General features: G+C 48.1%; 1 protein-coding gene across 2 annotated transcripts in view; it reads left to right on the forward strand.

Annotated features, from left to right (window-relative positions):
- The window catches only part of SNX29 (sorting nexin 29), a 530,502-nt gene that overhangs the window by 364,631 nt on the left and 151,976 nt on the right, over positions 1-13,895 (forward strand). For both annotated transcript variants that reach the window (XM_055339302.1, XM_055339303.1), the window contains exons 17-18: positions 4,935-4,990; positions 9,034-9,115. In XM_055339302.1, coding sequence (XP_055195277.1) covers positions 4,935-4,990; positions 9,034-9,115 — 138 coding nt within the window. The remainder of the gene's footprint in view (positions 1-4,934; positions 4,991-9,033; positions 9,116-13,895) is intronic.

Raw genomic sequence — 13,895 nt, forward strand, 5'->3', positions numbered from 1 at the left:
GCCGGCCTCGTGGCATCTCTGTTTCTTTTGTTTATTTTAAACCAAGTCCTCTTGTCCTTGCTTGTGAAATGGGGTGACGTCTGTGTGTGCCCACAGGGCTGTGAGGAGGAGGGTATATGGGATGATTTGTGATGTGAAAGCACTTTGAAGAGCAGAAACCCTTTGACGATAGCAAGTAAGGGCAGCTCCAAGGAAGGCGAGGGCTCTTTGTCCGTCTTTGCTTCCTCCTGCCAGGATCCTGATCCTGGAAGTAGAAGGAGGTAGAGTTTTTCCTGTGGCTCTGGCGGTTGCCTGATTAGCTCTTTCCTCTCTTCTTCTGTCCTTCCCTTTCTATTTAAATAAGCATCTACTCAGCACATTTGTTTCTCTTTTTGGCAGAATCTCTGTTATCTGAGCCCCAGTCCTAGGTTTGAGGAATTCCCAGGCAGAACACCAGGATGAACCAGTGTCTGAATTCCATGTGGGCATTCCAGCCTGCCAGCAATCCAGGAAATCCTGAGTCAGGAGAGACAGGGGAAGCATCTTTGCTGACGTGCCCCAGAAGCAGATTCTCTGTGCACGCTCTGTCCCTACCCATGCACGTGCAGCCCCTGGGGTGTTTGTCCAGGAGGAACCCGGGACTCCTGGGTGCTGTGTTTCTACGGTAATGGGTCTGGCCTTTCCCGCACCTGCGTATTGCTGTGCGAGTTCCCAGACGACAGGCGGGATGGGGACTTCCCTTCTCCGCAGGGCCAGGGAGAAGTCCGTGAGGGCTCCATGCTGCTGATGACTTTTTTATGCCCGCTGTTGAGGGTGAACCAAACACAGGCTATGTTCCAGAGATCTGTCCTCCAGGATTCCCTGCAGCTTCAGGAGGTATTACAAGGGATGCTTGTGGCCAGTGACATTAGAAAGTTGATTTTTCTTAGAAAATACTGTCTGCCCCCCACCCCCAACCTTTTCCAGACTGGAGTAAAATCATCTTTCTGGATGATGACTGTAAACCCTAGATGATATCTGGTACCAGTCTGGATAGACAGCATGAAAAGACAAAATGTTAAAGGATTGTGTAGGTTTGGGCATCAGTTATCAGTATGCAGGTACTGTCGAGCTGGGCCTGATTTGCAAGATACATTCCACAGAGGTCGGAAAGTTGACAGATTCTTTTCCAGTCACTCTCTCCGGAACTCACAGACACGAAAATGTCTCCTGGCTTGCTGATACCAATAATGCCACATAATTAGAAGAAAAGCTCCCAATTCAAAAGGGCTTAAAACCTCCCAGCTACCTAGATCCGTTGTCCAAAATGTTCCCTACAAGTCAGACCCCCAAGGGTTAACTGATCTGTGAAGAAAATGCCTTCTTCTGAGAATTGTTTTAGAAGAAGCTTTTTTGTTTTTAAAATTGTAAAGTGATGTCTGTCCTTAAAACCCTTACCTTCTCTTTTACATCAGTCCTTCTGGCCACCTTTCCCTTTAGCTCTGTAGGGTTGACCCAGTCAGAACCTTTCCTGTTCCTTTACCTGGTTCCTTGGGTCCAAGATCTGTTCACTTCCGTTCTGAAATGGAGGTTGATTTAAAGGGGGCATCCTGATGCTGATGCATGTAATGTGCGGCAGGTGTCTTCACAGCCTGGGAGCCCCTCCCCCAGTTTCCTTGCCTGCTTCTCCCATCATGCCAGAAGAACCTTCCCGTCATGCCAGAAGAACCTTCCCCAGATCAGGCTCAGAGAAGAGAAGCTGAGAGCTGCCCCACAGGCCCACCAGAGAAGGTGCTAGACTCCTGGCTGTGGCCACAGGGCTCTGTGTGGAAGAGTCAAGGGGAGAGGTGTCTGCACGGTGGTGTGCCTCCTGAGTCTCCCCTTGTCCTTTTCCGTCCCATACACATGAGAGCATTTGAAGACAAAATCTCTCATTTCTGGCTTTCTGTATATTAGCCAAGTGCATTTTTATGGTGGGGTGGATTGGAAAAAGCATCTTTCTTACTTTACACAGTAATAAGAGAGACACTTAATATGTATTATGTGTCTGTTTCTGGTTGTATAAGTAATGCACCTTCATTGGAGGCAGTACAAGGAAGTTCACATGCATACTGCAAATCCACCTGCCCTCTGTCACTCCCGAGCTGTGCCAGGGTCATCTCCGATCTGCTTCGTTCTGACCTCACTGATATGTGGACGTCCTAAGTCACGCTGAGGAGCCAGACTGAGCATTTGCAGCTCCCAGTAGCTTTTTTATTAAACCCAGAGCTGTTTGCTGTGCCATTAAAATTTTATCAGAAGCACTCTTTTGGTGGGATAATACGTTTTTATTTAAATGTTTAATTGGTAGTACATTATTTCAGAGCTCAAACAATGTAAAAAAAAAAGTGTTTAATAAAAAAAAAACGTTTTCCATATTCTCTGCCAATTGTCCAGGCCCTCACCCCGCCCCCCGCGGTGCCCACAGGAAAAGGTGCCTCTTTTCTAGATGTCTTAAAGTTCACTGCTGATGCTTCTTGAAGCAAAAGCAAAACCAACTTGATAGACCTAATTCTCTACTTTTGCGCCCCAGGTAGCGTATTAGACCTACCACCTGCGCCCTGCTTATGCTCTCACTTGATCTGTCCTGGAGATCTTTTCATTATAGCACATGGAAAACTATTTTGTTCTTCAAAAGTGCATTTAAATTTTTTTTTCTAGGGGATCCCTGGGTGGCGCAGCGGTTTGGCGCCTGCCTTTGGCCCAGGGCGCGATCCTGGAGACCCGGGATCGAATCCCACGTCAGGCTCCCAGTGCGTGGAGCCTGCTTCTTCCCTCTGCCTGTGTCTCTGCCTCTCTCTCTCTCTCTCTCTCTCTCTCTCTCTCTGTGACTATCATAAATAAATAAAAATATTTAAAAAATTTTTTTTTCTAAAACAGTTTATTCAAAAGATAAATACTTTTTTTCATCTTAATAGAAATAGAGCAAATGAAAATTCAGCCCTTCTCTCCATTTCCACTTCTGTATAATCAATGAGAGCCCCTGTTAATTTCCTCATATATTTCTCCACAATTATCGTTGTGTTCGTACCCTCATGACTGTGCATATGTAACTCACTAAAAAAAAATCTGGTCATCTCATACAGACATGCCATAATTTCCTGAATCATTTTCTCTATAGTTGGACCTTTAGATTGTTTGAAAAATGTTTTTCAACTTGTCTAAGCAATTGAAAGAGGAATGATCTTTGATGTGAATTCTGGTCCAGGTCTTTGATGATTCCGTCTGGATAAGTCCTGAGAGTGAGCTATCTGGATCAAAGGATGTGGATGTTCTCAGGGATTGTGGGCCAGCCTCATGGCTTCCCTAATAGATTCTTTTCTCTCTCCTCCCAGCCATCCATAGGAAAAATGATGCTCACACAATAGCAGGGCCACAATGACACCCCCGTCCCTCCCACCCTGGTTTTTTGAAACTGAGGATTTCTCAACCTGGGGGTAGGCAGGTTTCTCCTTGTTGGGTTTGAAGGAATCTCTCAATAGCAGCTTCTTGGCAAAACCTGATCCTGGAGCCCATTATAATTGCTTAGCTCCACACATCTGTCAAGTGCTCAGGTTGGGTGGTTCTCCCTCTGGGCTGCCATATGTGGGGTGAGAGCTTACCCCTTGGGGTGGCAGGACAGATTCTGTATTGGTATTAAGGCTAACATACTGCTTTCCTCAACAGTTGCCATATTATTAGCACAGTTCACAGGTATTGTGACCTTCCTACCTGCCAGGCACTGTTGCGCATACTCCGTGGGTCTTCAGAACCACCTTGGGAGTTACAAGACTGCCACACCTGTTTTACCTGTGAGGACAGTGTGGCACAGCAGAGGCACATAATTTGCTCATAGCTGCAGGGTCAGGAGCAGATGGAGCCAGAGTTGACCCTGAGCCATGTGGCCCCAGAGCACTGTCTCCAGAACCATGGAGTTACCTTCTGGCATCTCCGGCTCCCTGGAAAGACTTCAAGTCTTGCTTTCTTCCACCTCATACCTGGTTTTCCGTGTGTTTGCCGAGGGTTTGTGGCAGAAGCGCCTTTGAAGCTGGGCAGCCCGGAATTTAGATCCAGTTCCTGCAAGTGTGGCCTTGGGCAAGGTCCCAGCCTCCCTGAGCCTGTTCCCTCATCCATGAAGGCCGAGGGGGCCTGGGGTGGACAGCAATGGTTAGGAAGATTGATGACCACTGCAGGTAACACCAGAGCTCTGACAGGTGCAGAGCATGAAGTAAATGCTCTTCCCCTGACTGGCCCACACCCTCCCCTGTTGCCCTTGTTCCTCCCGGTTTCCATCGACATTCTGAAATTCTGGCCACTTGAGATTCTGAGTGTGACCATAACGTCACCACTTACGGAGCATCTACTACTGCTGACCATTTTGGGATCCACTTTACGTAGTACGTGCCATCATGCCAGGCAGCACAGTTTCTTTTACCCAGTCGTGTTCCCATGGGGCCCTTGTGAGTCAGAAGCAGCAGCTGTGTTCTGCCTTAAATTGCTCACGCATCACGAGGGGGGAAGGATAGAGCCGTTTGGGGGCAGACGTTGGCCTTTTGGGTTTACGTACTAGGTGTGTCTGTGTGTGTGATGTTCATCCCGGTGACAGTGAATATTTTTTCCACTGCTCATTTGATATGTCGCATCTCAGATCCTAATTAGGCCTTTATAGATCCAAAATTACATGATTTTACAGGCCTGCTATTATCTCAATAGGATTAACAGTCCTTTCTCCATGAAGATAATGGAGATCCCTCATGGTGGCATGTTTTTATTACCATAACACTGTCTCTAACCATCCTTCCACAAAATCTCTTATTGTTTTCCAGTAACTGCTTTTTCACCTCATCCTGAACAGGAAATGTTCAGGGATCATTGAGCGGCAAAATTCTTGCATGGTTATGCAAACTACAGTAACCAAGATGCATTTTCTCTCTTCCTTCCCTCTCTCCTGATGGCAGGTGCCTGGAGATTTGAGTCAAACATCTGAAGACCAGAGTTTGTCGGATTTTGAAATGTAAGTCCACAGCATCTGCTCACGAGGGGCCCTTTAGAAATAGGACTCTGTTGTGTGGTTTGTGTCCCAGAGGAGCACGAAAATTAGGTGGAAATCTGCATGGGCTCATTTGGTTATCCTAGAGGTGAGAAGTTGTTCCCCTGCAGTCCGAGTCTGGCCTTCATACATATTTTATTTCACTTGTTGGGTACTGGAAAACAATTAATTTTTTTTGGTTGACATTTAAGACTTGGAAGCTATCACATGAAGAAAGTAAATTTTGCTTTAAAAAGAAAAAAAAAAAAGACTCAAATTCCTTACCAGGCCACAGAGCTTGAGTAGCAGCCGCCTCCCTCACACGGGGTGTGTGCTCTTCTGCTGACCACGGTCCCCACTTGTCCCCGGTGCCTGGCTCTGGCCTGCTTCTCAGCTTTCATTATCTGTGTGTCTCCTAGAGGAATTTGAGCTTGTAACTCCTGAGTTAGAGTTTCTGAGGCTGGGTCTCATTGGTTACTGGCTGTGGTTCTCTCTGGTGCCTCTGATGGTAAACCCCTGAAGACCTGAGATGGTCTTCAGACTTCTTGAGATCATGTTGCTTTGGGGTTTGGATGGGTAACCCCCTGGGTTGGTGAAGGCAGCAGAGCGAGTGCCAAGTTAGGACCCAGCAGAGCCTCCCTGCTCTCATTCAGCTCTTTGGAGCAAGAAGGCCCAGCCTCCCTGAGGGAAGGTGTCAGCTGGGCAAAGCTCGCCTCTGAAGAGATAGGGCGGGACATCAGAAAGAGCACTTAGCAGGGCCAGGCTGACCCATCCTGAGTCCTGTCTACAGGACTCCCCCTGCTATGACCTCGGGCAAGCCTCTAGACCTTGCTGGCCCAAGTTCCTCACTCACACGGTGAGGTTGTGATGCCAACCTCACAGGGCAGGCGTGGCAATGACAGGGAGGTTATGAAAAAGGCAGAGGGTTCAGGAGGCTGCTCGGTGCTTGAGTGGCTGTCAGGCTGGTAGGCTGGGGGGGTCAGTGTGAGGTGAAGTCATGAAGGATGGAATTCAGGGGTGAGCTTGCCTCCCATGGGCCAGTGGCAGGGGGCGGGGTACAGGCTGAGGAGGATTATGGGATGGCAGCCTAGTTGGGGGCAACGGTCAGGACAACCTGGCAGAGAGGTGAGAGCATAGAGGTGGTGGTGGGGTGTCTCAGAGACATTCGTGAGGCAGAAGGCTGACTGTCACAGCACAGACTTACCAGGCACCTTCTGTGGGGGGGGGGTGGCATGCCAGGTCCTTGATGGAGGGCATGAGTAAGGCACAGTCCCTGTCCTCAAGGAGCCGCTGCCTGGTCCAGCTCCATCATCTCTCTCCCGCAGACATACAGCCCCTCCCATGGGTTTGTGCATCTCCACTAAAGTCAGAGGGAAGCACCATTTTCCTCTCTGCAGATGGAACCCCAAAGCCCTCATGTAGTTTGCACAGAAGGTTTGCTGACCTCTGAATTTGTCCTCAGCCCTCCCCTGTCTATTCCCTGCACACAGCCACCCTAGCCACCTCGACTCCTCTAAGTCACCTGGTCTTCCCTGCTCGGGATCATTCCTTCCACACCATTTCCTCTGTGCCAGGCACAGTTCTCCCTCACAGAGTCCCTTTGACAATGCTGTGACATGGGTGTCATCCTCCATATGACACAGTGAAGGCAGGATTCAGACCTAGGCAGTCTTCATCTGGGCTCTGTGTCCTTCACAGACATTAGTACCCCTGCCTGAAGCATCTTTCCCAGTCGCAGCCTACCCTCCCCAACTTGGCCAACTCCAAACACTGTTTCCTCCAGCCCCTGTGATGCCTCAGACTTAAGCAGCACCTCACCCCCCTCCCTGACCCCCACGAGCAGCTTTCACTGTCCTTAGATCCAGTATTCCTTGGTGGCACAAACAACAACGGTAACTAAATAGTTTCTATTCACAATTGTGAATGTGTATGTCCCTAACAACTGAGCCCCAAAACTTAGGATGTGAGAATTGGCAAAAATGAAGGAGAAATAAGTAGCTCTGCAGTAGTAGTTGGAAACTTTAATACTGCTCTTTCCATATTGGGTAGAACACCTAGAGAGAAGACCAGCAGGGAAGCAGAGACGCGAACAACACTGTAAACCCGTCGATCCAACAGGCATGCAGAGATCTCTCAGCAGAGTACACTTTCTTTGAAGTGTAGGGGCACATTCTCCAGGACAGACCATACATCAGGCCACAAGTCTCAGTAAACTTAAAAAGATGGAAATTACACACAGTATCTTCTTGGACCACAGTGGAATAACCGTTAAGGGATTTGTCTCTCTCTTACTCGCTGAGGCCAGGAGTCTCTGCTTGCCTCCTTGCTCTGTCTTCAGGACCTAAAGTAGTGACTGACACATAATAGGTTTTTTTTTTTTTAAAGATTTACTTATTTATTTTAGAGAGAGCACCGCAGTTGAGGCAGAGGGAGAAGGAGAGAAAACCTCAAGCAGACTCTGCACTGAGCCCAGAGCCAGATGTAAGGCTTGATCCCATGACCCTGAGATCAGGACTTGAGCTGAAACTGAGAGTCAGATGCTTAATCAACTGTGCTACCCAGGTGCCCCAGTCATGCCAACAATTTTAACACTGTATGGAAAATGCTCTGAAAGGGAGAAGTGCCTAAGCCAGTCAGGGGTGCCTGGTCCTTACCAATCAGGAAGGTTAATGAAAAGCAGAGTGTCAGGTAGATTTCTGCACTACACCCACTCCCTTGATAGAAATGAAAGGGGAGCACTTTAGGTGCTAGTACGATTTGGGGGACCTTTATAGGAGAAACGCCATTAGCGGTACAAACCAACTTGATGGCTCAGAATTGCAATTTTTACTTGGAGCTCTGAGGAAGTGATGAATTATTTTGCCCCATGAAAGAGGTCAGCACCTCATCTCAGAGCTTAGAAGAAATGCTGCTTTAGGAGAGAGCCATTTCTTTGTGAAACTAAACTGCTCTCCACCCGGAGATGAGGAGGCCACTGAGTCATGGAATCTTCCACCATTGTCTCAAGCTGTGTTCTAAGCACAGGAGGCTGGCACATGGTTATGAGCTGCTCTTGAGAGAAAAGGAGAATTCAGGAGAAAGCGTTTAGCTCTGGAAAAACTCTAAGTAGAGGCCAGGGCTGGAACCTCCCAGTCCTTCCAGAGTTGTGCAGTGCTGTTTTGATAACCACCAGGATTGATCTTTAGGTGACAGCGACAGTTAGCGTATCTGTCCAGCGTGTCTTGGATTCAGCCTGGTGGAGGGTGTGGTGGTGGGTGCGTGTACCCAGCGACTCACAGTTAGGTGAAAGTCATCCCGTAAGACAAAACTCACAGAACCAAGGTGACCCTTGAAGACCCCTTAAATACCCTGTGAGGATTAACTGGGACACTGTAGGTGAAAGCATGGAGTCCCATGCTCTAAGCACTCAGTAAATGATTTGCACTTGAATTTAAGTCTTGGTTTATTGGAGCCAAACACAGTGCTTCTGGAAAGTTGCAAGAGAGGTGTTTGTGTCTGACTTCCTGGTTTCCCCTTCCCCACCCCAAGCAGATGTTGCCTGAGTAGCCATGGATGTCCTGAGCCTTTCTGTGGAGTCTGATCTTACAGCGGGGGCCGGGGTCTAGAGTGGGCACGGCAAGGAGGCAGCGTGGCGACTCTGGGTGCTCCAGGTACCCCATGGTCGTCAGCACATGTGATCCTCCATGGCATGGGGGGGCTTCAAATTATTATCCTGTTTTTCAGATGAGGAAACAGGTCGAGATAAATTATGAGTCACGGTGACTCCTTGTAAGAACTGAAGGGCAGCCCTTTCTCACAGCAAAGTACAGACTGTGTATGTAAATAACAAATACACATCTATTAGACCAAGTCCCGTAAGGATAATCCCAGAGGCTGGGTGACAGGCTTGCACTGGTCCTCTGGCTTACTCCTGTGCCTGCTGGATGTTGTCATAAAGTGCTTGTGTGTAATGCCTCTTAGAGAGGATGGTTTCCTCTCTTTCTCTTGGTAAAGTGAAATGACTAATGTTGATCAATCCTCTTGCTCAGATCAAACCGGGCACTGATCAATGTGTGGATCCCGTCAGTGTTTCTCCGGGGCAAAGCAGCGAACGCCTTTCACGTCTATCAGGTGAGTCCTTGGTTTTCAGTTGGATGTCCCTGCTCAGGCGGGACCGACAGCTGTTTGTTGCCTTCTGGTCCTGCTGCCTCTTGGTGATGGAGCACTGTACTTGGGGGCCACGGCCTCCCAGCACTGGGGTTCCAGCTGCCCCACCTCCCTGAGGAGGCGCTCCTCCCTCGTTCAGGCAGGAGAGACGAGGGTGGAGCTGCTTGGTGCCAGTCATGCCTCTTGGTGTGGCTACTGCAGGTCTCAGCTTGGACAGCTGGAGCCAAAATGGGATTTGTTGGCTTATGCTGCAGCCACCAAGTCCAGGTGTTGGTGTGGCCTCAGGCATGGCCCAGATCTACTGCTCAGGTGTCCTTTTCAGGCTGGTGCTCTCTGTGGGTTGATGGGAGGCTCTCAGCCTGTTTGGGTTGTTTCAGCCTGTCAGGAGCCCATTCCTGGCCCTCTGGGTGATGCATTTCTCTGATTGGCCAGGTTTGGATGTGACCACTGCTGGTGCTGGGGTGTGTCCGGGAGAGGGGAGAGGAGTTCTCCAAACGGAAACCAGGCTACTCTTCTCAAGAGAAGGGATAGCAGTTACTTGACAAAATCAAAACTGTGGATGTCTCTTCTTCCTCCTTGGGAAGGGTCATTCCCTGGCTGGGGGTGGGGTGCTGAGGGCCGTGGGGCCCTTGTCTTCTTTGGAGGTGGTTTGTCTCCCACACCGGGGACCCCATTTTTCCATATTTTCTTTGATTTTCTGATGCTTCTTTGAGCCTGGCCTTCTTACCATCTTGTCATCTTTTTCTTGGCTTTGCTTACCTTGGATCCTGATCTCCAGCCGTTGGTGTTCCCCTGTCCTGGACCGCTTTGTTTTCAAGTCTGACTCTTAGCTGCTCCGTGGGTCAGTCATTTTACATCACGACAACTTTCATTAGGTTTTGTTCCTACTCCCTGTCGGCTCTGTGAAAAGTCTTGAGTTTTGCTGGCCACCTAGCCCCCCCCCCCTCCACCTTTTGGGTAGGAAATGGGCCATTGAAGACATCTCAGCTCTTAAGATATTTTCCCAGAGACTGGGGTGGTGAAAAAAGTACAATGGACTTGAAAATAGGAGCCTGGTCTCATTTAGTAAGCATTGGAGTGTCTGAGTATCCATGATGCTCCCTGCTTGGGCTTAAAAAGAGAATCAGACATAATGGCTTTCTGTATCTCCCCTTTGTTCTCTTTCTCTTCTTAGGCCAAACCAACAAAATCCCTCTTACTTGACTGTCCTTCGAGTTCTGCTTTGCGGTCATCAGAAGGCTGGGAGGTGTTGCCTGGTGGATGAAAAAAGTGAAGCAGACAGCTTTATTTTAGAGTGAAATTGATATGTGCTATCACTTGAGAGGTTTCCTTGACCTTTCGTTTCTGACTCTCTCCCCCGCCACCCCCTCCCCCAGCCCAGGATGCGATATGGCAGGGTGTAGCGTCTAGAAGTCAGTTATGGAGTGAGACGGACACAGCCCATGTGCTGTTGCCTAGGAGATTGTTTCCACAGTGGTCATGGTGGCATCTGTGCCCCTCGGTCCCTGTTCTTCATGTCTTTGGAGCTTTCCTTGGTGCGGTCCAGTCAGCGCCCAGAGGAGGGGGCCTGGAGTCACCACATCAACTAGAGCAGCTTCGTCTCATGCTGTGGGCTCTCCAAAATCTTTCCTGGTGTTGCACCTCTGGAATGCAGCTCTTTCTCCTTTTAGCTAATAGCACTTCTGGTCGGTCCCTCAAGAACGAAATCTAAGCATGTGTTTGGAAACGTTGGAGAAAGCTTTTGTTTTACAGTGTTCTTATCATGAATGACATCGAATAGAAGGTGACTCATTTAAAATGCTGGTACCATTGGACATTATTTTTCTTAATTGAAAAAATACATTCTATATGTTTCCCCCAAAAGGTATGAAATAATTTCTAGGAAACTCCTATAAAGGAATGATAAAGGAGAAGTGAAAAGTGAAATATTGGATCTGGGAAAACATAAACGAGGAGAACTGACATTAAGGGAACCATGGAAATCACACCTACCTGTCGTGAGCTCCTGTATGACTGTTCTCATCGGTTTGTGAATTTCTTCTGGGCTTCCTAGCAGCCAGGGTGAAAATGGAGATGTGGCTCTTCTGGATAGTATCATGGCTAATGAGAACAAAGTACATCAGTTCCTCAAAGGGAGCTCTAAGAGAAGTATCCACATTGGGCTTTAGATTAAACAGTATTGAGGGATATAGTAGAAAATCCCCATTACATCTCAGAGACGCATTGCTGTCAGACTTCATCCGATCTCCCTCAAAGGAAGTCAAGGGAATAATCTCCAAATGGAAGTAGTTCATTTGAAGAGCCAAGAGGAGAGGTCCTACACATGTAGTTCCCTCCATAGATGTATGGGCTTTCCAATAAAACACCTACTAGCCACGTGTAGCCATTTGTATGTACATTAACTAAAATAGAAGAAAATTTAAAATTCAGTTCCTCAGCCCACTAGCCACGTCTCAAGTGCTTAACAGCCACAGGCAGCTAGTGACCATCGTGTGGGAGATGTCACTGCCCAAAGTTCTCTTGGTGGTGGTGAGCTAGAGCAGCATGTCAGGAGTATGGGAAAGCAGGCTAATTTTATGTGTGCCGAGTCAGGTTTTAGAAAGACCTCGGCTGGTCATGAACCAACAAATCCTGCAGGGAGAAAGCCACTCACTCTTCAGCTCTCCCCTGGCTTGGGATTACCGGCGGGGAGCTAGTCCCTGAGTGTTACCCCTGCGTCACCTTCACCCTCAAATCTTTCTGTTCAGCAGAGACAGGAAGGCTCAGGACAAGCATCTTTGGCAGGAGCAGACTTGAGCTTGATCACACAGGTTGTTTTGGTTTCACTGTGTTTATTTATACATTTGCCTTCTAGTTATGGCACAGAATCCTGTTTTCCACCCACCATGGTGATGCATTTTCCTTTTAAAATAAAGTTAAGAAAGAAAGTGAGCCTGCTTTTTTTAAAAAAAAAAAAACATGAAATAAATGATCGCGCAAGCAACAGTAATTTGGGACAGCACAATGTGAGAAGTAATAATCTGGGAAATGCTGAGCTGAGGGAATGGACAATGCATGATACCGCAAGGAATGGTGATCCTACAAGAAGCCACAGCGGCAGTAGCCTCTCACTGGTCTGTGTGCCTTCTGTAGCCCATTTGGTCCACATGGCCACTCTGGGAACACACTCTGCTTAGCCCCATTTTACCACAGAGAGAACAGAGACAGAAACATTCAGTGAATTTTTTTTTTTTTAAGCTCAGGTCGTATTTTCTTCCAGGATACCAGTTTGCAGTAGTTCTGAGAGTGAGTGTGGAGCTCTTCCCAAATCCAAGAGTGGGACAGGTGCCTTCATTCTGAAGGGAAGGGCCCAGCCTGCACAGGTGGCCACCTGCAACCCAGGGTTGATGGGCCAAAGAGCATGGCACAGACTCGTGACCCACCAAGCCCTCCAAATCCAAAAGTCAGGCTGAGGTGGTCTTGCTTTGGGTAATTGTCAGAGCAGGTGCTGGCTCGTGGTGGCTACTCTGGCTGGAGATGGGTTTCAGGGGTGCTCCTTGAGAACGTCTCCCTTGAGCAGTGGTGTCAGGGTCTGGAGAGCCTGCCCCGAGGTTTGGAAAACTGTGTTCCTAGATGCCGGAGGATCTCGGATAGCTCACCTGCTGCATGCAGTGCTTGGGCTCTCGCTATTTGTACTGTGGGAAGAGGTCCAGGATTCTGTGTCACTCAAGGGATCCTGGCAAGAGATGCCATCCCCAGACAGGATTGAGTGCAGGTCTTAAAAAAAACAAAAAAAAAAACAGTTTGTGCCTTTGAATGCTGTGTTTTCCACACTCAGCCCTCACATCTGAGATGGGGACCAGGTGCTCTGGTGCTTGCGGGACATGGCAACATTTGGACAGTTCTCAGAACACAAGTAAAATTGGTGTCCAGACCTTTCCCAACTTAAGGTTTTCATCCATGAATATTTCTGATGCTTCGGGCCTCTGAGCGTGCTTGGCTGCCAGCAGACACTGACCAGGGACAAGACGACTGAACAGCAGCAGATAAAATGGGAAACACTATTTTACTAACTGGTCTTGCTGAATGTTTCTCCCTTTTCCTGTGTGTTAACACACCGTTGTGCTTGAGAACTCTGTGGTCTGTCACTTGTGCATGATAGTTACGTTTGTTGTTGATCATTTAGTTTCTGGTTTATACCTTTGCAGTGGTTTGATCTTATTCCCCATACGCCCCCACTTCCAAGCATGATTGAGGTCCACCGTCTTTAATATCCTGCTGTAGTATTTATAAAGGGACGTTAGACCTTCAAATAAACAAACCCCCCAAAACCTATTTTTTTCTTAAGCAGCTATTCCAGCCCCTACACTGGTATGAAATAATCTGTCAATACAGTTATTTTCTGAGCCCTCAAGTCCTTTCCTTTGAAAAATTCTGTTAGTGTAAGTACAACTGAAATCAGTCTTCTGTGGGGGATTAATTTCAGCCTTTGAACTTTGCCACCGGAAATACTGGCTCCTGTACAATAGTCCATCTGCCCAGCCCAATTAATTAGGTCTCCTTTGTATTAAAAAACAAAACAAAACAAAACAAAAAAAACGTTGCTTTGTTTCAGCAAAGCTCTTCCCTTCTCGAGTAAGTCCCCTTTCCTAGAGACCACAACGTGTCCTCTTGGCTTAAAGAAAGGGCAGTGCCCCAGGAGACGGTCCCCCCCAGGGGGAAGCCGTGTCACCTGCGCAGCCACTTTGAAGGTTTTCTCCAGCGG

The sequence above is a fragment of the Nyctereutes procyonoides genome, unplaced genomic scaffold (genome assembly GCF_905146905.1).
Source record: "Nyctereutes procyonoides isolate TBG_1078 unplaced genomic scaffold, NYPRO_anot_genome, whole genome shotgun sequence".
Taxonomy (NCBI): domain Eukaryota; kingdom Metazoa; phylum Chordata; class Mammalia; order Carnivora; family Canidae; genus Nyctereutes; species Nyctereutes procyonoides.